The following is a 26313-nucleotide window of genomic DNA, read 5'->3' as shown; positions in this document are numbered from 1 at the left end:
GCTAAGCTGAATAAACCAGATACCAAAAGACAAATACTGCATGATTTCACTCACATGCTAGGGAGAAGGTGGGCAGAATACATAGAGAATAAATCAATAATGGCCAGAGGCAGAATTGGAGACAGGAAATAAGATGTAGGGCGGATAATTCTACATATCAATTTTGTAAACTCAGAAAATATAGATAGCAGATGTACAAGGAGATTATAGTTAATAAAACTTTATTGTCCTAGGAGTCTTCAACAGAATTCATAGATTTTAGCTGTTCTTCTCTCCAAAATAAGTAACTGTGAGCTGCTAGCTGTGCTAACATGTGTCAATGTAATAAGTGCTTGCTATCCTTGTCTGCTATCACAATGTGTTATAAACCTCAAGTGTACATTAAAAGATAGATAGATAGATGATAGATAGATAGATAGATGATAGATAAATAGATAGATGATAGATAGATAGATGATAGATAGATAGATAGATAGATAGATAGATAGATAGATAGATAGATAGTATAGATTGTATAGATTGTATAGAGGTAGAAGGATCATGAGTCCAAGACCAGCCTGGGCTATATAGTGGATTCAAAGTTAACTTGAGCTATGTAATGAGATCCTGGCTCCCAAAGAATCAAAATCTTGGAATGGAGGTAAGTGGGAAGGTATCTAACATGTTCAACACTTTGAGTTCAATTCACACAAGAGAAAAATAATTCATTTTGTATATATATAATAGAATAGAATAAAATATAAATAGAATGTATTTATATTTGTCAGATTAGGAATCATTTAAACAGATTCATTGTCTTTTGGTTCTAGGAGTTCATAGTTCCACATCCTTGATGTATTTAATGTTTTATGAGTATGAATGTATGCATGTGTAAGTTTATATGCACTGTGTGTGAGCAGGAGCCCACAAAGGCTACAAAAGGTATTTGGTCCATCAGCACTGGATCTGCAGATAGTTGTGAGTTTTGATCTGGGTGTTAGCAATAAACCCAGGTTCTCTGCAAGAGCAGCAAGTGCTCTTAAGTCCTGAGCTGTCCTCACACATCACCTTGGTTTTAAACAACACACTGCTGAATAACAGCATTCCAGGTCTGTGCGTGAGCATCTACAATTCCTTCCATATCATACCATATGAGGGTAACACAGGAAAGATTTGGTGAGCGATACAAGAAATCCTGTAAAGGAAAGTTTTTACCCTAAAACTATGCTGATAGATTACTTGATTCCAGTACCACCTGGTGTTGCCAAAAAAAAAAACCATCCATAAGCCGGTGCAGCTGTGCTTCCCATGGCTGAATGTAAAGCGTTCATAGGGCCCTGAGAAAGCACTCAGAGAAAACATGGATGTGAACGTCAAGTACACAGACTGGGGTCTCCCAGGTTCTCTACTAGAAATAAGTTCCTGAAAACCAGTGATCACCCAGCCCGGCCAAAGAGGAAGAAGGTAGTGTGAGAGCCAATGGACACTTGCACCCACGTCCATATTTCCCTCAAGCCAAAGGCCTAATTCCCTGCTTGCATTTCACCGCCCCTTTCTGGGCAGTCTTTACCAACCACTACCTACACGATGGCCTCCATGTTACCCCACCAAACTCCAGAGCCACCTGCCAGAAGCTCCTGATTCCACTTCACACATGAGGAAGGAGGTTCACACCACAGAGTGACTTTACTCAGGATCTCAGAGGAGCCGATGCTTAGTCTCACCCATAGCTGCAAGCCAAGCACTTTCTGTCAGACTCAAGGTGCATCCAGTCTTTGAGATAAGGAGCCATTCACCGCTCCCCCACAGAGCTCTTTTTACACCTGTGGGCAACAGGCAACTGTTGTTGCCACTGCAATTATGCATCTATGTCATTACAGGTACTTCTTAGCCTGTGTGAAGAGAAGTGCTTCCTGCACTTACTGACTCTAACATGCTCAAATGTTCCTGAAGGAGGGCACAGGGCAAGTGCACCAGCAAGAAATTTTCCTTTGTTTAGAATCACAGGTAGTCAGAGTTTTCTGTATGTCTGTCAACAGGATGCTCTGTCTGTCCCTTGCTTTCACCTGGCCTCTGCCTGGGTGGCAGCAGTAGAAGGGACCTCCCAGCCTCCTCTGCATGTGTGCTCAGAAGTGGAAGGAGGGTGGTTATTGAAATCATCATGCGTTTGGGAGAAAGATGATGCGTGTTTTTATCATGGGAGGATGGCCATTTGACCACATGCAATGACAACAGATTTTTCTGAGTGCTATGAAGCATCTCAGCTCTGGGAGCTGCCCTGGCTGTCAGATGTCACAGGTCCAAAGACAAAGGCTGAGAGTACATGCCAGTGCCTCCCAAACCATACCTCTATGAGACATTTGTTTTCATGAGGAACTCTTACTGTAAAAGGACAGAAAAATGTTGTCCTCTGAACCAGCCGCCAAAAATGACGCCCCACTCCTCACACAATCAAGCTGAAGGAATGCAGACAAGGAAACATGGGGTGAAAGTCTAAAATGAGTTTCAGAACTGTCAGCATTTAAAGCTGTAAATACTTGCTCGGCTTTCAAGGTTCTTTGTCTTCAAGGGGATGGGGGTGTGTAATAGAATAATGTTGCCCCCTCAAATGCCCATATTCTAACCCCTGGACACTGTGAGCATATCACCTTATATAGCTAAAGGGGCTTTTCAGACATTATCAATGTGAGGACCTTTGGGTAGACAGATTATCCTGGGTTACCCAGTGGATTCGGTCCACCCTGAGGAAACAGGAGAGAGAAAAGCAAGTCGAAGACACAAGAGGAGATTAGGCTTGAATTCAGCCCACCATTTGAGCTTGTCAAGGTGAAGGAAGAGATCAAGGAACAAGGCAGCTCTCTTAAGCCGAGATGGTCTTCTGCTCACAATCAGTGAGAAGTGAAGGTCAGGGTCCTACAACCAAGACGTCTGCGGACACCTTAAAAAGGTGGAAAACGGCGCCCCCTTGTGTCTCTAGCAAGGAACTCGGCCCTCTTGTGGATTTGAGGAAGGGTAAAAGATTAATTAGATCCTGTGGTGATTTGCTATGATAGCAGTATAACATTAACACTGTGAGAGAGAACAGAGTACATTTAAGACAATCAAAGAAGAAAGAACTCTGTTTTGTTTTGTTTTGTTTTGGGGGGCGTGGAGATCACAGAAGTAGGAAGGAAATGGAGGGTGGCAGGAAGGTTGTCCAGACGGAAGCGACTGCATCACATAAAACATCACTGACAGTGACCTAACAAAAGGTGGACACTGATGATTATCTCAGAGAGGAAAGCCTGAGTCTCGCTAGGTCAGGAAGCAGAGAATATGGAAGCTGGTACTTAGCTGGTTTTTACCTTTTCACTTAGACCCTAGTCCGTAGGATGGGACCATCACTCTCAGTTGGTTCTTTGTGGGAAAAGCCCTCAAACGCAACTAAAGGTGTTGAGGATGGACGACTTGGGTGTTTATTAATCCACTCACGCTGACAGTTGTAATTAGCCAGTGTGGATGGCAGGCGTCAGGCAAAGGGAATGGATGACAACTCCCATGTCCCTGCCACACGCCCATCGGTCTTCCTATTTTCATTTGTGCTTTACTCCATCTTTGCTGCTTTTTAAAAACACCTTAATTGTTTCTCTAAAGAACAACAGGTGCTGGCGTTAATAAAGTAACCTTTGATGTCCCCTGTGATTCACACCTAGTGACACACAGTAATTAATTCCTTTCTTGTCCATTCAGGGTTCACAGACGCATTTACACTTTGCCTCTGTGAGACTGGAGGCAAAAGAAGCCGGGTCTGTCTGAACCACAAACCTGAATCCCATGTGAAGACACAGGGAGAGCTAGAAATGCTAACTTTCAAAGGCCTTGCTATAAAAGAGCTGTGGGCAAAAGAAGTCCCCCGGGCCACCCGAGGGACTAGAGTGCTGAGCAGAGGAGAAAGGAACTGTGGGATCGAAGAACCCTCCCATCACCTGTCTGTGAGCGGAGTTATGACAAGCCTGTCAGTGCAGCCTAAAAATTCATTCTGGTAAATGAAAGCCACGTCTGTGATGTGGATCATCGTCTTGTCAGAATCTTCCAGAAAGTAAAATCTGCACTGTCTCAGCCACTCAAAGTCCGTAGGGCTCTTGACATGCCTTTGGCACTGAAATTCAAAAGGTGTATGTGAGACGAGTCACTTGCTAAGTAGACACATTAGCATTTGCACAGACCACAGAGGAGAAAGGAAAAAAACCAAGCAAGTGAGAGATGTCAGGTCTCTCATCATCTGACCCAATCAGTTATCGATCAACAAAAAAAGCAACTTGAGATGCTATGGAAATGAGAGGAAGCAACACCACTTCAGCTGGGTTGCTCAAATTGAAACGACATTACAGTTCAATAAGAGAGTCATTTCTATAATTGCACCCTTCATACATAGGGCCATATATCTGAACCATGAGATTTAATCTGTGAGAATACAAAGACAACACTACAATGTCATTATGAAAAGGGAATCTCTTAATAATAAGATGAAATCTTTTTAAGCTGTTTTTTTATCATTTTTTCCTATGAATTTTCAACAGGTTAAAAATTCTAACATTTAAATGTCAGGTTAATACCTGGCAGTGGTTTTGTCTAAAATTTTTACCAAAATTTTAAGGCACTTTAATCATTTCTCTTTGATAAATAAGAAATTTAAAATTACCCTGTGCCCTTTATTTCTTTGAGAACCAGTGTGATTAGCTATTAGGGAAGAAGATTAACACAAAATAGCTCAAAAAACGCAGTTTTTGATGCCAGCACATCAGGACCAATCTTTCATATTCTTTTTTTTTTACATAATGGGTCTGAGACACAATCCAGAAAATTATTGAGTGTAAGAGCTTCTTGTCTCTAACCTAATATTGAATTCTATAGAAAGCATTATTCTTTCCACACTTCACATAACTGTAACTATGAACCTCCCCTTATCCATGCCCGTATCTTTTCAAAGGCAAACTCTGTGTGACATCTGCAGCAATCAGGAGGGTTGCTTTGCAATCAGCAGCATAAAGGCAGGTAAAACTTGTGAAGGGTATGAGTTGTCAAATCCCCCAAAGAAGCCTTAAACAGCTCTACTACCAACACATATATAATTTCTTCCCCCAATGAACCAGGAATATTCGATCAATAACTATAAGGGAAATGAGAAAGAGAAAAACTTTTCGGGACACTGCATGGCATTTTAGCATCTGGAATAAACGCAAAGAATTGTAAAGTGATGTCTCATTATGCCAATGGCGTAGTATAGATCATCAGAATATGACTGAAACTTCAGGTTAAGGCTGAAAAGAGAGTCTGACGTGTATGCTCTGATGTCAGCGTGCCTGTGCCTGAATTCGACTTTTTCACAAAATCCATCTTATCAGTCTAGTGGGTAAGAACAGACGGCACCTGGAGTTTGTTTTATTTTTTCATTTATGAGAGAGCATTTATAAAGTATTTACCAGGTCATCAAAGATATCCCTTTGGTGCACATGAATAGTAATCAGAGTCTCATATTTAACCCTCTCCATGGAGCTCAGGTCCTTTGTGGTAACGTCGATCAGTGTGTTCAGTAACTCTAGAAAGGACTGGTTGGTCTTCTGCATGATTTTCTTATCAAACTTAGCATTCCGAAGGGCTTCTTCTGAGTCCCGGGTCCATATCATTTGAATTCCTAGTAGTCCAACCTTGTAGAGGTTTTAAACAAAAGAGGCTAAGGCTTTACGAGAGTATATATAGTGTATTTACAGCTTGCATAGAATTTCCAATTTACATAGAAATCCCTATAATGAGTCCTTATACTTATCATACAATCGGATGGCCCTGATTACATCAACTCCTTTGACTTATTTCAAAGTCCATGAACTCAATTCATGTTATTTATCTAATGCATAAATGTGGGAAGCACTTTGATGTGTTTATGTCTGCCTTGGTTTAGTTCTTGGTCACACAGGTTTAGCTCACACCTCTCTAAATAGATTTTTAAGTCATACTCAGATAAGGAATTGAATTAAATTGGCTTCACTCAATAGGCATAGGGTTTGTACATAGTAGACATTCATAAAATCTTTATTGATCACAAGGACTAAGAAAAATCATTTCCTATATCTGAATGCCAAAGAGTATTTTTCCTAGTTAAGGATGCTCTGAGGACACTTTTGTGATCTATGATCTTTGTCCATTGTTACATAAAGATATTAGTATTTACTTGTCTTAAGTTAAAGAAAATACTGCAAATATCTCTGTAATCCAAATCGTATTCAAGTCTATTATTATACATGGCTAAATAATCATAGTCTTTATGAAAATCTTAATATTCAGCCAAAATAAAATTACACAATTTATGAGGCTTACAATAGGCAATATCTAAGATTTAAAATGACTGATTAATCAAAAAATAATAATTTCCAATATCAATACACTGACCTGGGCAGGGAAGGAAGAAAGAAATTCAATCAGTTGGAAACCTGTTTCTTGAATGTTTGTGGCTGCCTGACGAATGACAAGACGCAATGAGGACTGCGATTCCTCCAGCAGGGAGTTAAGCCAGACTTCCACATTGCCCTCTGCCATCACAGGCTTGTCCAATTCAACTGTCTCACCCTCCCGAGAGGAAATCGACAGAATTCGATCATAGATCTGTTAGAAGATGAAAAAGACAGCCATATTCACATAAAAATAAGCAATCCCTTTCCTCTGCGTCCTCTTGTCAATATTACCCCCTCCCATAAAAAGTTAAGGCACAAGTCATTAAATAGATGGCAAAATAGGACATAAAGTCATTGCAAAACAACAACAAAGGCCTAGTTTTAAAATCTAATGAAGAAACTCAGGCCATCGACACGGAAGTTATTTCCAAAAGAAATACTTAATACAAATATGTTGATGGAAGGAAAAAAAAAGAAAATCTCTCAAATCCTCCAAGCAAACTAGAGCTCATGAAGAGGCTGTAACCCCACACCACATGATTATTGGGCTGACATTAGGAATGGCCTGATCCATATGGTGATGAGAACAAAGCCATTAGAAAGTAATTCCAATTCTGTACCATGCACGGTACTCTCTGCAGAAGAGGACTCTCATGTGTCTTCTCATCAAATCCAACCCCCAGTCTCCAGGTGACACAGTATCATGAGAAAAGTATGCTGTCTGGAGTTCAGGACATAGATCCCGATGGCACTCTTCCTGGAGGACAGCACTGAGGCTAAATGTCTTGTCTGCATTGGTCATTAGTAGAAGGCACCTATGTATTCTGTCTCTACCTACATCCCACTGGGTGTGACACACGAAATACAGGAAATGCAAATTTTTGCTGTTGTCTCTGCTCTTTGGTTTAAAAGTAAATAAACCAACAAAACAACATTCTTCTGGGGCCGAAGTTTAGTGTTGTGTTAAGTCCACTTCGGTTGTATACAGATGTGATCTGTGCATCTTAAACTTGGGTCTCCTCCATTGCATTTGGTATTTATAATTTTACAAAATTTAGAAGCCACATCAGGACCTGATTCTGGATGTACAAACCTCGTGGTGGAAACAAGAAAAGAACAAAGGCAACAAAACCTGCAGAGGTGGCTGCTGGACAGAGACTAAAGCTGAGTTGGCATTAACCTACCAACTAGGAGACAAACGACCTTTGCTCCTCAGCAGATGGAAAAGCTTTCCTGCTGAATGTGAAATACCGGGACTGTAGCAGAAAGACTTTCCCAAGCATCAGGAAGGATTTCCTTCTTGATATAATGCCTTTTTTTTAAATTCAAGAATGTAAACACAAAGACAAACTACTGCCAGAAAAGAAACACTGTTTTAGACTACCTTCATAAATAAACTCAATAAAAATTGGAAAGGCAGGTTGCCTGTTAGTATTCAGGCATTTATACTGTCCTGTCCTTGGGGTTCTGACAGGACATGCCCTCAGCTGCAACCACTAAGAGTACCACCTGTGCCTATTAGCTACATTCCATTTTAAAGGGACCCTGCCCACTGCCCATCCTCCTCTCTCTTCCTTTCTCTCCCTTTCTCTGTCTGGCTGTTTCTCTCTCTCTCTCTCTCTCTCTCTCTCTCTCTCTCTCTCTCTCTCTCTCTCTCTCTCTCTCTCTCTCTCTCTCTCTTTCTCTCTCTCTCTCTCTGCATCTATTTCCTCTCTCCTGCTACTCCTGTCCCCAGAGGCTGGTCTCCCCCCTCCCCTTTCCTTTTTAGGATCCCTTTCCTCACATCTTTCTCTCACATGAAACTTTTCTTAAATTACAACACTGGCTACTGTTGCAGATGTCTGTGATCCCAGCATTTAGAAATCTAGGGCAGGAATATCGTAAGTTTGAAACCAGCCAGGGCTGCATAAGGGCTAGCCTTTGCTACACAACAGCTCCATATTTCAAACAAACAACAAATACAAACAGCAGAATAGAATAGAAGTATAACATATAAAAGAGAAAGAAAATGCATGCAATAAAACATAGTGCCAACTCCATTAAGGAGTACTCCCTAGATATCAGACAAGAAAATTAACCTCCCTCTTCCACACATTAACAGGAGCCATTGCTCTCGAGCTTTAAAGGCTGCCCTGTGTTTCCTTCCTTGGCCCTCCGGTGAAGCCTACCACAGCCATCCAGCTTTCCTCACTCTTACTGCCTTCCATTCCACCAGACAACTGCACCTCAAACTTTCTAAAGCACAGGCTGAATGTCCTGACACATACTGGATGAAGTGACCGTCCATGTCATGGCACACTTGGCCTTTGGAATCCGCCTGTTACTCTTTTGCTCCTCAGTTCCTCCTGCAGCTCGAATTACATTCTCCTAAACAAGATACTGAAAGCACCAGAGCCTGTGGATTTGAATCTTTGCTTATCTCACCAGGTTATGATGAGGTTGTAATGAACTGTGATGTCTTCATAAGCATAGTTGACCTTACAAGAAGAGCAGGTTTTAAGACACAAAAGGCAGATATCAAAATGACCAAAAACTAGTGGCCAAAAACTCCAAGGACTGTCAAAATCCATGAGAAACCATAGCAAAAGCATGAGTAAAGTTCTCTCCTGGGGTCTCCTTTGGACAACAACTCTGCCATCATCTCATTTCTGCCTTCCAGCCTCCAGAACTGAGGGAACATGCTGCTGTTGTTCCAAGCCATGAAAACCTTAAGCCCTGGCCCATGCACCCACAGTTCTGATCCAGGCTGCACATACCTCTAGGCTCTCACACACACTACTTTCTGACCAAGCCACACTTCCCTTCTTCACCTACATGATTGTGTGCCACTCATCCTCAAGACATCAAAGGACACCAATTTACTCATTTGGAAAGTCTTCCTAACAATCCGTACACCCAAGTTAGGGCTCCCTGGCAGGTTTCCTTAGGCTCATGTGCTTAATACAACCACAATAATTCAGTCCAAGTGTATCAACAATTTAATAGTGAAATTCTGGAATAAGAAATAATTCTGCTTTGGCGATGATACATTCTCCCTGGGAACCCTACAACCAGGCTCACTGTGACACATAACAAGGCGCCTGACCATAATGGCAGGCTTTTAATTGCCTACCATGGTATCGACTACAGCAGCACTAACTACACTCCATAGAGTCCATCTGTTTACCTCTCCATCTCTTCTATCAGAGCATGAGTTCCCTGAGGCTGGCTGGTATATTCTCATTCTCAGGCAAAACATCTGGCACATGATAGCTGCTCAGTAGATTAAACTGGCTGATAGGGTGAACAAATGAATAGTACTGAGTTGATATGAGGCCCCAGAGGACTGAACACAATATCAAAAAGGAAAGGTACTTTCTGTAGAAATTTAGATAGAAGGACGAACAGTGTCTTCTGGAAACTGTGCAAATTAACTCGCTATCAAGTTGAATAGCTTACACAACTCCATGATGTCATGAACACAGTAGGAGTATAAGATAAAATAAAATAAGTTTGAAGGACACAAAAACTTCGGAAGCATGACAAAAATAGTTTAGTCACAATAACTATATGCAAGCAATTGATTTCCTTAACGCAGTGGATTTCTGAATACTTAATATGTAAAACGATAAATATTGTAAAATGTGCTTTTAAAGCTGGTGTTTATTTTGCCTTTTTTTTTTTTTTTACTTGCTTGTGTGTTTTGAGATGAGGACCTGCGCTAATCCAGGCTAGCTTTAAATCACTGTGTAATCCAGGCTGGCCTCAAAATTGCAATCCCCCTGTCTCAGTTTCTTCAGGCTGCACAATAAATTCCTGATCACATTTAATCTGCATTTTACATACTAATGAACACTAGAAGACTGAATGTAAGTTTGGACACTGGAGTTTGCCTTTAATTACTGGCCAAAAGCTAATAGCAAGAGAGTAAATCTTTTGTAAACACAGTATGAGAGAAATACTTGATAGAGACAGCCGACACTCTGAAACACAGAGATTACAAGCAGCGATTAAAACTGGGCAGACCTTGTCATGGAACTTGACGGTTTTAATGTTGTCAAACACATTCAGCAAATGGGCCTGGATGGTGTGGGAGTCCGATGCCTGGCCCAGAATCTCCAGCAGGGCGGGGTCTGACACAAAGAAGAATCGTGGGAAGCACAGCCTCTTCTTCTCCAGGTACCTGAGGGAGGCAAAAGCAAAGCTCGCTAAGCCCACTGACTTTTATGCAAATGAGATCCCCTGGGCCAGAGAAGGAGGCAAGAGCATACAACCATCGCTTCTCCCACCTTTACAGTTTGATGTTGTTTTTCTGTAAGTTTCATCAAATAGCATTTCATATTCTAACAGAGAATGGTGGGGGTGGTTTTTTGTTTTTGTTTTTCAGAGTAAGTGGTGGAATTTCTTTACTCTTTCATAAATGTTAAGCTAATATGACTTAAACTAACATGTTTATTTTCTTTATAGAAAGCAAGATTAAAAAAAATACAGTTTACGAATTCACTTGGAATTTTTGCTTTGCTTCTCAGCCCTGCAAAAAGGCTTCATATCGTCAGAAGACTCTCTTAGGAGAGAAGTAAATACACCTTTCCTCAGCACAGAAGCAAACTCCAGGGATCAAGAGGCTCTATGGCAAGCCTCCTACCTCCCAGAGGTATGAAAATCCTGTTAATATGCCCCATCATTTCACAGCACTTCAGATAGCTTATCCTCTGGGTTCATGTCAGAATTTAAATTTCTCCCAAGCTATTCATGCAAGCCAAATAACCTGAGTTCAATCCCCAGGACCAGCATGTTAAAAGAGAAAAATAATGGCCACAAATTGTCCTCTGGTATCCATAAACACAATGTGGCACATGCCCACATGTATGATCATCATAATTATCATAACAATAAATAAAATAGAATTAATTGTTTTAATACAAGGCTCATGATTGGGGCTGGAGAGATAGCTCAATAGGTACAGTGTTTGTGAGCTGAGTTAAATGCATAGAACCATGTTTTAAAACAATTCAGGTGTGGTGGAACACACTTGTCATCCTGATGATAAGGAAATGAAGAGAGCTCCTTGGGGCCCACTGGTCAGCCAGCCTATCCTATCTACTTATTAACAGGCCAGTGAGAGAACTTGTCACAAAAAAAAAAAGTGAACTGCACCCAAAATACAACACATAAGGTTGTTCTCTGGCTTTCACAAGCATGTGTACATACATGAGCACACACACATACACACACACACACACACACACACACACACACGCGCGCGCGCGCGCGCGCGCCAGCTCATGGCTGATGTACACTGTGATGGGATAGAGAACACAGGATGAAACTTGCCCAAAGCATTAATTCAAGAACATAAAAAAAAAAACACACAAGAGAAACAAAAACAAGTATTTTACTGAAAACCATGGTATTTATGCTATGGAGCTTATAAAAGTTGTGCCTATGTATGTATGTATGGTCTTTGAGACTCCTCCCAAAGGACTTTTTTCATTTGACTTAGACCCATTTATGGGAGAGGTCCACCAATTTCCCCTTCTAATCTATTATCCTTTCTTTTTCTTTGACCTTAACTTTATAGCAACTTTATTACTTTTCAATAGTCATCTCAAAACTGGTTTTGAGTAGGCAAAGATAACTAAGTGATCCATAGTACTTATATGATAATATATTATATCTTCTATTTTCATAGTAACCACTTTGTGTGTTTTTTCAAGTGTGATAAATTCACCTTTTCTTTACTTCATTAAAATAATTTCAAAGTTTCACTTGAAGCCTAGTATTTTTAACTGCCACTTATGTCAATGAGAACAACTTAGTTTGGTTCCTTAGGGTTCAGCACAAGCTTGTCAAACACTGTCACTGGTCATGAGGACGCAGAGATACATACATAGGCAAAGGCTATCTTTGTTCTCTGGCAGACATTGTTGCTCAAGTTAAATTTAGATGAGTTTCTACCAGGAATGTTGACATGCTTTTTAAAAAGCACTTTAATCACATTTCTAGTTTTAAGTGATTTTCTGAGAGTCACTTTTCCATTTCACTGTTGTTATTGTTGCTGCTGCTGTTGTTTAGCCTGGTTTGGTTGTATGTTTTGGATTTCATGCTTGGAGTTTGAGTCTTAGTTAGGGTTTTATTGCTGTGAAGAGACACCATGACCACAACAACTCTTGTAAAGGAAAATGTAGGGAGAGATCTTTCGTACCCATAGCACTGACCATGCCAATTTAATTGGAGTGGCTCACAGTTTCAGAGGTTAAGTCCATTATTATCATAGCAGGACATGGTCCTTCTATGATGGTCCATTAAGCTCCACTTAAAGAGTTCAACTGCTTTTCTAATCCACTGTCCCAAAAGTTCATATTCCTCCAAACAAAAATATGGTCAGGCCTATCAAAGCAATAACCCAGCTTCTGGTACCAACTTTTATCTTAGTTAAAGTTGTGTTGGTGTGAAGAGACAACATGAGCATAGCAACTCTTATAAAGGAAAACATTTAATTGAAGCTGACTTACAGTTTTCAGAGAGGTTCAGTCCATTATCATCATGGAGGGACATAGCATCTAGGCAGGCATGGTACTGGAGAAGGAGCTGGGAGTTCTATATTTTTATCTACAAACAGCAGAAGCAACTGTCCAACTGTGCATGGTTTGAGCATATATGAGACTTCAAAGACCCCTCCACAGTGACACACTTCCTCCAACAAGGCCACACCTACTCCAACAAGGCCATACCTCCTAATAGTCCTACTCTCTATGATCAAGCATTGGAACACATGAGTCTATGAGGGATATAACTATTCAAACCATCACAGTATATATATTTGTGTCTTTTGTTTTTTATTTGTTTGCTTAGGAGAGTTGTTTATGTTCCTGTGTTTCTTGTTGGTTTATGTTGTTGTGTATGTGTGTTCATGTGTGTGTATGTGCATGTATTCTGGTTTTTTGCTTGTTTGTTAGCTTTTTTATTTCTTGCCTTGTTTTTTTTTTTGGTTTTTGGGTTTTCTTTTTTTATATAGGGTCTCACTGTGTAGTTTTATCTGTCCTCAACCTCATTTTCATCCCATCTCAGCCTCCAGGGGGCTTGGACTGGAGCTATGCCTGGCTTTATATTACCTTATTTTAAAACCAGAAAAAGAAAAACAAGGGGAAAATCTTGTAAGTCTTTGAATTTTCAAAGCCTACACACATATCTGTTTATACATGTGCACAGGTAGACACTACTGCAAACATTCATATCTCTACAGTCCTTACTGTTTGTCTATATACCCTATTCAATGGAATGTTTTGGTTCTGTGTCTATAGATATAGAAGATAAACAAGAATGTCATGAATGGGGTACAATAACTTTCAAAATGAGAACTATATGAGATCTTACCACCTTAAGGAAACATCTTGAGTCCTAAGTCCATCACCAGGATGGGCATAGAGCTTGAAGCTCCAAAAAAAGAGCCTCACCTGTGCAATAATTTATATATGAAGCTAATCTTAATAATGTGGCTCTTATTACCTACTTTTTCTGTTGCCCTCCATCCCCAAGATAAGGAGAGCTTACAAAGAACCAATGAACTCACCCTGTGAGGGACTTCTGGCAGATTTCCAACTGGTCCAGTAAGTGTGGCAGCAGCTGCCCCATGGTCTCATCTCCAACACAGCACTGAATCACATTTGGTATCTCATGTGCCCGCGTCATAATCTTCACCCAAGACTTATCTATATTGGAAAAGCGCTTGGCTTCCTATAGAAGTGACACAGTGGACAAGTCTATGGCCTGTCTCAGTGATGAGGCATCTCATAATCCTCTGGCTGAGGCTATCATTCCAGCAAGGATATACATCCAAGAATAGAATAAATACATTCTATTTAAAGATCTTTGTGTCTTCTTCACTATAGCATCCCCTTATTGAATAAGAATCTATACCTCAACCCTGACATTTCTATTATGGAATCAAGAGTAACTGTCTATACAAGACGAGCTAGGAGGAAAGATAACTCCCAATTGTTCTCCTTGGTTATCCCTAAGTAGAGTGCATTTGTTATTTTCGAGAGTTCTGAAGACAATTAGATTGCTTATATGTTTAGAAAGGAAATTCAAAGTGTTTAAAAGTAACAATACGCATGCAGAAACTCGAAACTAATCAGAGTGAGAACAAGTGTCTGTGGAGTGCTTAGCCACAAAAAGAACATCTGTGTCACACCCCTTTCCCACTAGACTCGGAGTGTGTTTCATAACAACTGTAAGGAGCCAGGGCTTGAGACAGCTAGAATGAAACTATGTCATCTGAACGTGATAGGACCACTGCACTGATTAACCCACAGCAGCTGTGGTATCCTGCAAAAACCTGCACAAAATCAAGACAGTTGACATAGCATGGTCACCCCCCTACCCGCCCCCGCATGAACAAGTTAATGATTTCTGGAGGAGGGAGGGTCAATTTTCTTTAAAAGTGTCGTTCCTGATAGGTTGACCACTGGAGGACTCCACACCTAGGAGCATATGGACAAAAACTAGATTCAGTGGGACAGTAGAACTTGGAGGAGTCAGGAGAGAGGATCAAGGAAGATGAATATGATCAAAATACATTTGATAAAATTCTCAAATAATTAAAGCTTGGTGGTGGTGGCACATGCCTTTAATCCCAGCACTCGGGAGGCAGAGGCAGGTAGATCTCTGTGAATTCAAGGCCACCCTGGTCCACAGTGTGAGTTCCAGGACAGCCAAGGATACACAAAGAAACCCTGTCTTGAAAACTCCAAAAATAATTCTCAAAGAATTAATAAAATAATTTAAATATTAGAACACAAAGGCCCTCCCTGGAACGAAATGACAAACTCTAGAGATTCCCCCATGGAGGGCCTTACCCTCCCTGGGGAATGAAGTGGGGATTGGGTAGGGAGTTGAGGGTACTGGTAGGGGCAAGCAGGCATGGAGGGAAAGGAGAGGGAGCTGGGACTGACATGGGAAGCAAGCTTGTTTCTAATTTAAATATATAATAAAAATGTGTTTGAAAAAAAAGTAGAGAAACATTCATCAATAATATAAAAAATATTGCGAAAACAGTCCCTTTTCAGGAGAAAATCAAAAATTAGGTTATTTGAGGATTGTTGGAATAGTTATTCCTCCTTTATGTCATTAATGATCATAGACTCCAAAATATGAGAGCAAGAAATGTCACTTTATCTTCAACTATTGTACATGAGTGTTTATACTGACACATGTAAAAGAAAAATGCATAAATGAACACAAATTTTTAGTATATGAATGCATTTCCTGCTGACCAAAATAAAAGTGCTCTATCTTACAAATGATTAATGGGTTTGCCTGCTACAGTTCACTTAAATAACCTAGGAGAAAGTTACAGTGAACATAGTCATGTGCCTGCAGTTCAAATGTGATGTTAAATATCCTTACCTTACAAGTAACTCAAGATAGTAAAATAAGGGTTTTTAAAGTTTAGTTTTAAATGTCTTCAAAAATCTCAAAATGCATCCAATATGTGCATGGTAAGGTAATTACAAATATATATAGATATAGATATACATATATAGATACATTGTATATAAATATACAAATATAGATATACATATATATATATATAAAATCTCAGTGACAGCCTTTCCTTGCAGATCTACAACCCGTAATTTTACAGCACATATATAATTTGGTATATTCTATAGTATGCATTATTTTAAAATGTCAGTGATAAAAGAACAAATTATCCTACCATTGTCAAGATAACTATGCCATAAATTTACACTATTCCAAACTCCACCTTCAAATTATCTAAAAACAGATACCAATGACATAGAAATTCATCCTGTGGGTTTTTTTAATCCTCAGTTACCTCTCAGACATCACAGTTTCATGTCATTTTTATTCTCTAATTATCATCCTCATCTTTCCCATAATTCCTCACTTCCTTTGAAAACTGGTAACATCAGAAAGAAAAGCTAAGTTGCTGGGAATCAAAGGTTCAGTGAAGATTACAATATCACTGCTTTCTTTAAAGAGTTATCAGTTCTTAGATGTCTCTCAAATTGAATAACCTGATAGAATCATAAAGAAAATTCCAGAACCTTGGGCAGCTGCTTGGCAATGTCTCCTCCCACAAAGACGGCTTCTAGATAAACCCACAAGTTTTGAACGGTCATCCAGTTCTCAATGATGTCTGTTGAGTTAGAGAGACATTGAACCCATTTTTGAATCTGGGCTTTGAATGGCATGTTGTACCTAAAATAAGAAACACATATTTTTGTTGTGTTTAAAAAGAGAACAGCTTTTAACTTCTATTTTTTTAACTTTTTTGTGCTGCCATCATAGCACAGTAAACAGGATGCTGCTGAATGTTTTTAGTTTGGTTTTTACAGCTTTGACCCTGAGTGTGGATCTCAACAAGGAACTGATAATCTAGAAGAAATCAGGCAAGAGATAGCTCCACCCAGATTCAGAGAAAGATATTTAAGTCATTGTTAGGATATCCAGGAACTTAAAGTTCTCTCTACTGAGTTTCTGTACCTCACACAGGAGGTCTGGATTGTCATTCACTGGTAGCAATTCCAGGGCTATCAGTGGAGATTGGATAATTAATGTAAGTGCCAGCAATGATAATTTCTAGACACTCTTTAGACTCCTTCTCCTATCTCTTCCTTATTTCCCACCCTCCTTGTGTCCAGCCATTCCTATGTGTATATACATGGATGTTAAACTTTATGCTCTTGCACAACCCATAATATGCAGATACTGGGGCCTATAACAAGCAATCAGTAAATATATAATAGAATAAATGTTTGTCACACAGCTCTGTAGGGTAGATATTATTGGTTAAAAAAATAAATACTCCTGTGTCTCTAACACAGATCACTTATGAAATATTTATACATGCTTTTCCTATTTCTCTAGGTGTGCTATCATTCAAATTGCCATCACTCTTTCTAATTATAGTGTATAGCATCCAAGTTTATTAAAAACTCACCAAGTGCTGAACATCAAGCTCAATGCTACCAAGGATCTAGATTTATCAAGACTAAATTGTATAGTCCATATCACTCACTCAGGGATGCCAAATAAATGAAAATAATAAGAATTTTACTGAAATGACATTAAATATTAAATTATTATTTTTATTACAGAAGGTGAATGCCTGAAATACCAGTGTTTGGGAGGCAGAGGCAGGAAAATCATGAGTTCAGTGCCATTCTAGACTACATTGCAAGACCCTGTCTCAAAAAAATATTTTTAGACATACACATGGGGTGATACTTTAAACACAGAAAGGCACAATACAGTCATATCTCAGTGATACCCATACAATTATCATATTTTTGAGATCTGGGTATACAATAAACTATTTGGGGAAGAGTAAACAGCAGCAAGTTCATTGGGGAAATATTAGCCTGTGGTTTCCTTGTCAACACAGGCATGTTTAGCTGCTACAACAAAATGGTCAGTCCAGTTCCTGTCAACACCGTTCTTCATGCTGTTTTGATCTGTCATCAGTAAAGTATGCACACACCTATGTTCTTCTAGATCAGAAATGTTAGAACAAAAGGCTTTGCAGGCATAATGTTTCCAGAATTCAGAATAGCATTCTCATCGGCATCCACAATTTGTTGGAACTGTCAGCTGTGCAGGGAGGTGTGGTGATATATTACTTATGATTTAATAAAGCATGCCTGAGGGTTCAGGATGCAAGGCCAGCCACACTAGTTAGCTATAGAAGCTAAAGCTAGGCAGTGGTAGTACACACCTTTAATCCCAGGGCTGAGGAATAAGAGGTATAAGGATCTCTGTTAGTTCAAGGCCACACTGACTACATGAAATTGATCAAGTCCTAAAAGAAACAGCTCACACAAAGGTGACTTCAGCACCTAGGATCACACACCTTTAATCCCAGCACTAGGGAGATGGAGACAGGAGTGATACGGCTGGGCAGGGAATGAAATATAAGGAGAAGGAGACAGGAACTAAGAGTGTTTGCTTCTGAGGATTCAAGGAGATGGGACTGCCTTTTCAGCTTGCAAGCGGTAAGATCTCCAATATCAGTCTGTGGATCTTTTATTTTTTTTGGGGGGGGGGTTACAGGGAAAGGCATATCAAGAGCAAAGATGAAATGTTCAGGGGTTAACTGCAGCTGCCATTCTGTCCAATTGATGCAGACATACCCCCACCAGGAATAATGAAATAAAACCACTACCATTGTAGATCTGAAGAATAAGGAAAATGGCTTCCCTGCCTCCCTTGTAGATCTGAAGAATAATGAAAATGGCTTTCCTACCTGTTGCTCAGGAGAGAGCTCAGCAGCATCAAGCTGTCCTCCATGCTGGCAATGACTTCTGAGGTACTGTCTCCTCTCAGGAGGAGTTCTCCACGGGTCTTAAAGCTGCTGAATGTTAACGTTTTATTGTCCCATTCACTGATCACTTGTTTCAGCTTTTGTTCAATGTCTCTCTCCTTCACTGCGCTGATGCAGATGTCCTGTCAACACAGTGAGCTCTCATTTATTCCAGGAAAGCTCCATGCCTTGTCAATAGTCTAGGTCCAGGAGAGCCTCTCTTATTTATTTCATCTGTATTTAAAGCTTGCATGTTTCCAAATATCAAATGTAATACCATAAATGGTATGAATGTATAAGGAGAGAGAGAGAAGGATAAAAGGTATGTGTAAATGGAACCTTAATTTCTAAACCTTTACATCCCTGTCAGAAAAAGAAATGACAAGAAAGATCCAATATCCTTGTACATTTTAAGATATAACCATAGACGTGAGGTTTTCTGTCTTTGATTTTCCTCTCTGGTCAATAAGCACAGCGTGACAGGGAGAGACATCAGGACTCTGTTCTTCTCTGCTCTCCAGCCACTTCCCTGTCTCCTGTGCAGCTCCATCGCCTTCCACACTCATGGCCAAGGCCTATCCCACCTCATTTCCTCTCACTGTGTTCCTTTTCTGGAGAGTTCATCTCTGCCCATGCATTCAGTATCCTTTATGTCTTTAGCCAAAATGCACATCTATTGGTCTCCCTGATCCTCTGTGTGAATATATCAACAGAACCAGAAGCACAACCCATGACCCTGCCCAAAGTCAAGCTAAGTTCAACCTTTGCATTAAACCACCCAGTATACCTTCTTACAATGCTGTCTGTCTCTATGATACATATGCAGACCTGTGATCCACACAGGCCTCCCAAAAAGAAATCCGCAGTCTGTCACTGTCCCATCTTGCTTTTTCTCATCGTCTTCCCTCCTTCAACAAATTATGTCCAATGTTACTCCCTTAAAATTCCAGGAATCTTTGATTTGCTCTTCAGCTTCATGACTTCTGCTGTCAACAAATCATCCCCTCTTCCCTGCCAGCTCTTCGGTGTCATGACCTCCACTCAGTAAACAACAAAAAAAATTTCCCTGATGTACTCTTACAATCTCTCAGCAGGCTTTCCCATCATTTCTTATCCTTATCTCTCTGCATACAGCTGTCAGGCTGAACTTCACAGAATGCAATGCTATGTCATTTCTGAAGACAACACAATGCCCAGGTGGCTCCACATTGCTCTGGACCAATGACATGTTCAACACACACTCCACTTCTCTGGGTTCAACCCTCTCCCTCCTCTCCTAACCCACACCAGATGGGCACGCAGCCATCTTCTGGTTCTTCCAACATATTTCAGACACTTCACAAATGATGCTCTCTCTGTTGGGAATGATTTTCTTTGCACTTTCTCAACCTCTCATCTCCTGAATACAACCATATTCCTTTCACCCAGAGAGACTTGCACCCAGATAATGCAAGCCATTTGTCACAGGCTTTCCTGGAGTGAGCGGCATACCTGCCTTCTGGTGCAATTTGCTACACTTTATAACTATAGCTTCATTTAAATGACTAATTACACTCATTATTTACCAAGATACAAAAGCAAGAATATATCTCTGTATTTTCAGCATAGACCCTTTCCCATCATAGGCATTCAATAAATGAGGAATTGGTGGACAGATGCCAGGAATGCATTATTCTACTCTATCAACTGTACCTCTATTTCCTCTTTATATTTCAGAAGAGGAGCCTCCATAATATTTCTTAACCTAAAGGCTTCATTGCCCACGTCCAGGTTGTGCCCAGTGAGAGCAGTTATCTTCTGCCAGTGCCTCTCCATCATAGCTTTACCGGCCATGTACTCCAGCAGGGGGCAGCACTCACTGAAATCATCAATGGTCTTCTTCAAATCCAGAAAGGCCTGCCAGTCCTTCAGGGCCCTGGGCAGCTTCCTGCACCTGTGACGGAGACCAGTGGGAAAGACCAGTGAATTATTCAAAACCCAGATATTACCAATGAAAAATTATCTGCTAACATTTCCATCTAAAATAATCTCCTCAGATACTATCTCATTTTGAAATCTCATGACTCATAAGCTATGTATTAAAATAACACACTGGCACGTATTATGGAAAAATCTTTCTCTAAATCAGAGATTTTTTTCAGCCTTTCATGACAATTGCCTAAAGGGGCATATTATTTTTAAAGGATAAGAAGTATCTTTCAATTCATTTTAACACTACGAACATGAAATTGGGAATTCTCCAAATACACAGCACAGCAAAAAGTCTCTGGCTGATGACTCACACTCAGCCAGTGACCTTCCACTCTCCTTGGCCTCGGTTCTTCAACAATGCCAGAGGGGGGAAAAATGTGACCTTGTTCTTATTTCAGTAAACTACCTTCCAGAAAGTTGAAATATTTCTAAGTGTGATAACAAACAAATAAGTCATACAAACAAATAAGTCATCTTTCTTCCAACTACAGAAAAGGCCCTGTAACACTCAACCAGCTTTGAGAGCAGGGGGAGCTGCTTTCATCGTGACACAAACACAGAAAGCAATAGAAGAGCATTTCACAAGGATAACATCAACAGGTGACAGCACTGCCACAGGACATGCAGGGCACATTTCTGAAATGCCTGCAGTGGCAGAGAACTTGACACGCATGTGTCATGTAGGCTGGTGAGAAGCTCAGAGAAAAAGTGCTTGTAAGAACGAGGATCTGAGTTCAAATCCCCAGTATTCCCATAAAAAGCTGGTCATGGTGGCCAGTGTCTGTAATCTCAGAACTGGGGAGGCAAAGACAGGAGGGTTACAGAGACTCATTGGCCAGTCAATGTAGCCAATCAGTGAGCCTCTATGTTCCGTGAGAAACCCTGCATCAAAAAAAGGTGGATAACAAGAGAGGAAGACACTGACCCTACCTCTGGCCTACATCTCTCGAACACAGATGCCCTCTCCCCCTACACCAACATTGAATTTTAATAGCTCTGGGAGTGTAAAACATGTGATTTCTTACCTGTTTTGGAATTCTAAGAGTTCATTGTTGATTTTTTCAATATTGACTTCTGACCAAAGGATGTCTTGGTAACTATTCACAGTTTCTATGACACTGTTGTATAGGCTGTATATTTTCTGTAGAAGATTTAGCTGTTTCTTTATCTCAAGAAGCTGAGGATACTGAGTAACTGGCAAACCAAAAAGTTCCTCTCCTCCAGTGTAGGTGATATACTTACGGTAAATGTTATCAAATTGATTCTGATAAAGAAAACATAAGTGGGCTCTATCAGGATGATTTGCATGTGGGTTAACACAGGGGCAAACAAGCAAGAATGTAAGAACTGGGGATACACATAAGTAACAGCAGTGAAGGACTGTAATGATTTATCTGAAAATGCCTCTAATTGTAACCACAGAAAATTATATTTTCGATGTTGTTTCTTTTATTTCATTTCATATTCCAACCACAGTATTCCCTCTCACCCTCCTCCATCCCCCATCTCCTCCCAACCCCCCTTACATCCTCCCTAACCATTTTTAATGTAAGTATATCCTCACTCACCCAATAGAATTTTTACCCTTAAGGTGTGCTTTAAAACGCAACAAGATATTCATTGCTCGGCAAGTTTGTAGAAATGTAAAAGGTTACCTGAAACATAATGAGCCTGTCGCTGGCTTCCTGGGGCTTCAAGCCACTTGCCATTGGACCATTCTGATGCAGATTAAACACAAAGCATTAAAGAAAATGAAGCATCAGTACACAAAGTGTCATAAGATCAAAATACTGAGATATCAAAGTTTCTGTGCATGTTGTATACGTGACAGGAAGTTGATTTTGTAGGGTCATACGGTAACACAGGAAACAACTGAACAACTTCAGAACTTTTCAATCACCATTTCACAATGAAATTATATCCTGAATTAACTCTTAAGAGAAGGAATTGAAAACGAGAAATGAGTTTTTGCCCGTATTGCGATTCCCAGGAAATTTTATGGAAAGTAACGTACAATTTTTAAACAAGTGTATTTTGTGTATCCTGCTCATTCTCCCTAAAGTCTCACAGAGAGCAAGCCAGAGCCATACCAAATCATAGTCCAGGTAGAACTGCCGACAATCTTGGAGGAACACTTCTACCATGCCAATCAACTCTTTCCGGAAGCTGGGCTGCAGAGAGACTAGCTCATTCTGAACGTCACTGGCCCGGGCCAGTAGCTTCTCCCAAGCATACCGCAGAGTGTCAACTTTGTCCATCTCTTCCTTGGCTACCAGAAGCCCATACTTGTTAAGCAGGGCATAAGATTCCTATAGACAAAAAGGAAAACTGAATGCCTGACAGCCAAATGTGTAAGTCCTTACACAGTCACAGGCTGGAGCCGACAATAGGGGGATCAGAATGATGGAGAAGCCACCCTAAGGGCAATGATTATTCTACTCATGAACTTTAAGGACCTAACTAAGCAAAGGAACCAGTCAGGTCCAGTTCTCTCATCTGTGAAATGAAGAGACAATGGTTATTTCCCAGAATGTCTGGTAGTATCTAAAAACATCATTTTAAACCAATTTTCAAAACTGTAAAACATGACACAAATAACAGATATTTTTATAGAGGCCCCAAAATTGTATCTGAGCACTTTAAAAGTATATCAAGTGAATGAAAAAAAACATGTAAAACTTAACTTCTGGAGTCAGGATAAGAAAATAAGACACAGTTTAAATTCAATCTCAGCTTCCTTGTTCTTAAGAATTTCTGATGGTCAAAAACAAGAAAGTCTATTTCAATCATAGCTTGAGCCAAAGCTTTGCTCTCAGAATGCAAAATATTTAAACTATAATACTAATAAAACAGATTCTGCAACCCAAGTGCCCATAAATATAAAAAGTACTAAATGGACCTCGTAGATTATATGCCCATAGGTATATACATATATAGAGAGATAATAATTTTAAAAGAGCTTATCAGTTTAAGAGGGGAAGCATTAGAGGAGTTGGAGGGGTGAAAATAGTGCAAATACTAGCTGCTAATACAGTAACTATTAATATAGGAAAAATTTAACTCAGATGAGCAAAGTTGGGATTTTTCTCCTTCGATTTACTGCTTATAATTTTCCTATGTGTATACATTGTGTGTGGTTTTGTGCTACATACACAGACCTTATCATACAATTACTTGTAAGCCACTCTCAAAAAGACAAATATTGTGGTTCTCACTCATTTGTGACTCCTAGGTTTTATCCAGGTCCATAAAATTTTATGAGATGAAGGCTGAAGTGAGACTGTCTAAGGAAACAAAGTGAGCTAATGAGGGGAGGTCGAGAAAAATGAAGCAAAAAATGAAGCGCAGGGAAATATGGGTTGGGGCGTATCCTCAAAGTTTGTTTTCATAAGAAAATATTTTCCTGAGTACCCCTGCCCTCTTCTCCACCCCTGTCCTCCCCACATAGATCTGGTATATTTGACTGATGGTCTGGGAGTATAGGAGAACACAGATTTAGTCAAACATAAGCGTGCCTTTCTCCTCTTCCTTGTTGAAGATAAATTGCAGTCTGTGCTTCAGTATAAATAGGAACCGTGTAATAGAGATCCCTAAACCTGGAAGATCCCGCGTGACATACTACATCACAGCTTCCAAATAACACCATTGATTACTATCGTCTTAACTCTCAGGTGGGAAGAAATAAGGCTGTGTTCAGACTTAAGAGACTTCCCTAATATCACACAGATAAGGGACATTTGCCTTGATAACTGACGTTCCAAGAAGAAGACAGGCCGTGTAATTCCCTGAAGATGCCAAAATATGGGCGTGCCGTGGTCTATACTGTTTCCACAGTAATGTGAAACTTTTCAAAACTCAAAGAGGGATAAGGAAACTCAAAGATGGAAGCTGCTCCTAACCTTGAGGGTGTAAGCCCAGACATTTGAATTAAGACTGATCATGTTCTTGCCTCTGGGTTTTTTTTTTCCAGTTTAAATTTAGATAAGAAACAAGGTTGCTTCACAAGTCAATTCCAGGTCCCTCTCCCATTCCCTCCCCTCCTCCCGTGCCCTCCCCCAACCCCTCCCATTATCCCCTCATTCCCCCAGGGAGGGTGAGGCCCTCCATGGGGGTGTCCATAGTCTGTCATTTCATATAGGGCAGGGCCTAGACCCTTCCCCAAGAGTTCAGCGTGAGAGTGCACTTCACATTGTTCTATGGGAGTCCAAAGTCCGTGTGTATACTTGGGATGGGTACTGATCTGCTGCCCAAGGCTCAATAGATTCCCTAGGCCTCCTCACTGACACCCAGATTCAGGGGGTCTACATTTATTTATTTTTATTTTTTGCATGTCAAAGTTGGCCTGCACAAGTTGAAGAGCACTATGTACATGCAGTACCCGAGGAAACCAGAAGATGGCAGTGGATCCTCTGGAACTGGAGATGCAAGGGGGGCATGCTCTGTCAGGTGGGTGCTGGGAACTGAACCTGGGTCCTCCGCAAAAGTGGTGAACACTCTTAACCACTGAGCCATACCTCTGTACCCTTTAATCTAGATCTTTAGTGCCACAGTTATATTACTACATTTAAAACATTAAGCACCGTGACCCATTTTTAATAAGGTTTTTCGGGGTTGGGGGAGTCAGTGCAGTATGAAATAAAACAAGAGGGAGAAAGCAGTGCTGGGAGGCTGAGTAGGTGAAATACTTGCATGAGAATATGAGCCCCTGAGTTTGGATCCCTAGCATCCATGTGAGATCCAGGCATAGTGGTATGTGTCTAGAACCCCAGCGCTGGAGGCAGAGACAAATAAACACGAGGTTCACACTGACTACCCAGGGTAGCTGAAGTGGAGTGATTAAGATTCAGTGAGAAACCATAACTCAAAAAGTAAGGTGGAGACATGATTGAGGAAGGCATTTTGACATCAAAGCCAGGCTTCCACCTGCACCCACATGGGCAGTCACACACATGTGCACACACGCATGTTACACACACTCACAGAGTGACACAGTAATATAATGCTAATTATATTGTATTATATGACTTGATTGACCTGTTTCCTTTTGTTCAAGTAGAGTTCAGTAATGGTGGAATGAGTGCATGCATGCCTGGGTGCCTGATAAAACATACAAAAACTAACCACCTGGGATTCCCATCTCCAACTGCTGAGGGTGTTGACATTAGGGACTGCTGCTTCCTCTTCTAGAATATTGCACTGGATGGATGATAGCCCCCTCGTGGAGAGATTATGGCCAATGATCCACTGACTCAGAATCACAAGGAACAGTGTCTCATACCTCCAGGAGGATGTAATTGTGCGACACAATTTGCTCCTAAGAGTTCCCCAGGGCATCAGGCTGAAGGTGGTCTACAGCTGAGACTCCAGCCTCACTCAGCTTTTCTCTCATTATTTTTCCTGCTTCCACCACTCCCTTTGCCCCAGAAGCATTCATCAATAAATCATTTGTCCAGAAACATAAACCTGGATCTTGAGCACATAAAGGATAGTAAGGTAACTACAGACTACAAGGTTCCACACAAATGGCATTTTCAGGCTGAAATGACAGCTTTTAGCTTCCATACCCATTTGTCATTCCAGCACAGACCTAGTTAATATCCCTGCTAATGGCATCCAAGGTGTGGC

At 40.5% G+C, this 26313-nt stretch overlaps 1 protein-coding gene across 2 annotated transcripts in view; it reads right to left on the bottom strand.

Annotated features, from left to right (window-relative positions):
• Dnah5 (dynein axonemal heavy chain 5) overlaps positions 1-26313 on the bottom strand; it is a 278387-nt gene that overhangs the window by 130491 nt on the left and 121583 nt on the right. For both annotated transcript variants that reach the window (XM_040757681.1, XM_040757680.1), the window contains exons 25-35: positions 22779-22997; positions 22344-22406; positions 21714-21952; positions 20410-20650; positions 18661-18860; positions 16463-16616; positions 13960-14123; positions 10413-10569; positions 6406-6618; positions 5442-5666; positions 3945-4117 (exon numbers count right to left, since the gene is read on the bottom strand). In XM_040757681.1, coding sequence (XP_040613615.1) covers positions 3945-4117; positions 5442-5666; positions 6406-6618; positions 10413-10569; positions 13960-14123; positions 16463-16616; positions 18661-18860; positions 20410-20650; positions 21714-21952; positions 22344-22406; positions 22779-22997 — 2048 coding nt within the window. The remainder of the gene's footprint in view (positions 1-3944; positions 4118-5441; positions 5667-6405; positions 6619-10412; positions 10570-13959; positions 14124-16462; positions 16617-18660; positions 18861-20409; positions 20651-21713; positions 21953-22343; positions 22407-22778; positions 22998-26313) is intronic.

Source organism: Mesocricetus auratus, unplaced genomic scaffold (assembly GCF_017639785.1).
Source record: "Mesocricetus auratus isolate SY011 unplaced genomic scaffold, BCM_Maur_2.0 Super-Scaffold_100015, whole genome shotgun sequence".
Taxonomy (NCBI): Eukaryota; Metazoa; Chordata; class Mammalia; order Rodentia; family Cricetidae; genus Mesocricetus; species Mesocricetus auratus.
The sequence above is the reverse complement of the archived record's forward strand: the minus strand, read 5'-3'. Positions and strand labels throughout refer to the sequence as shown.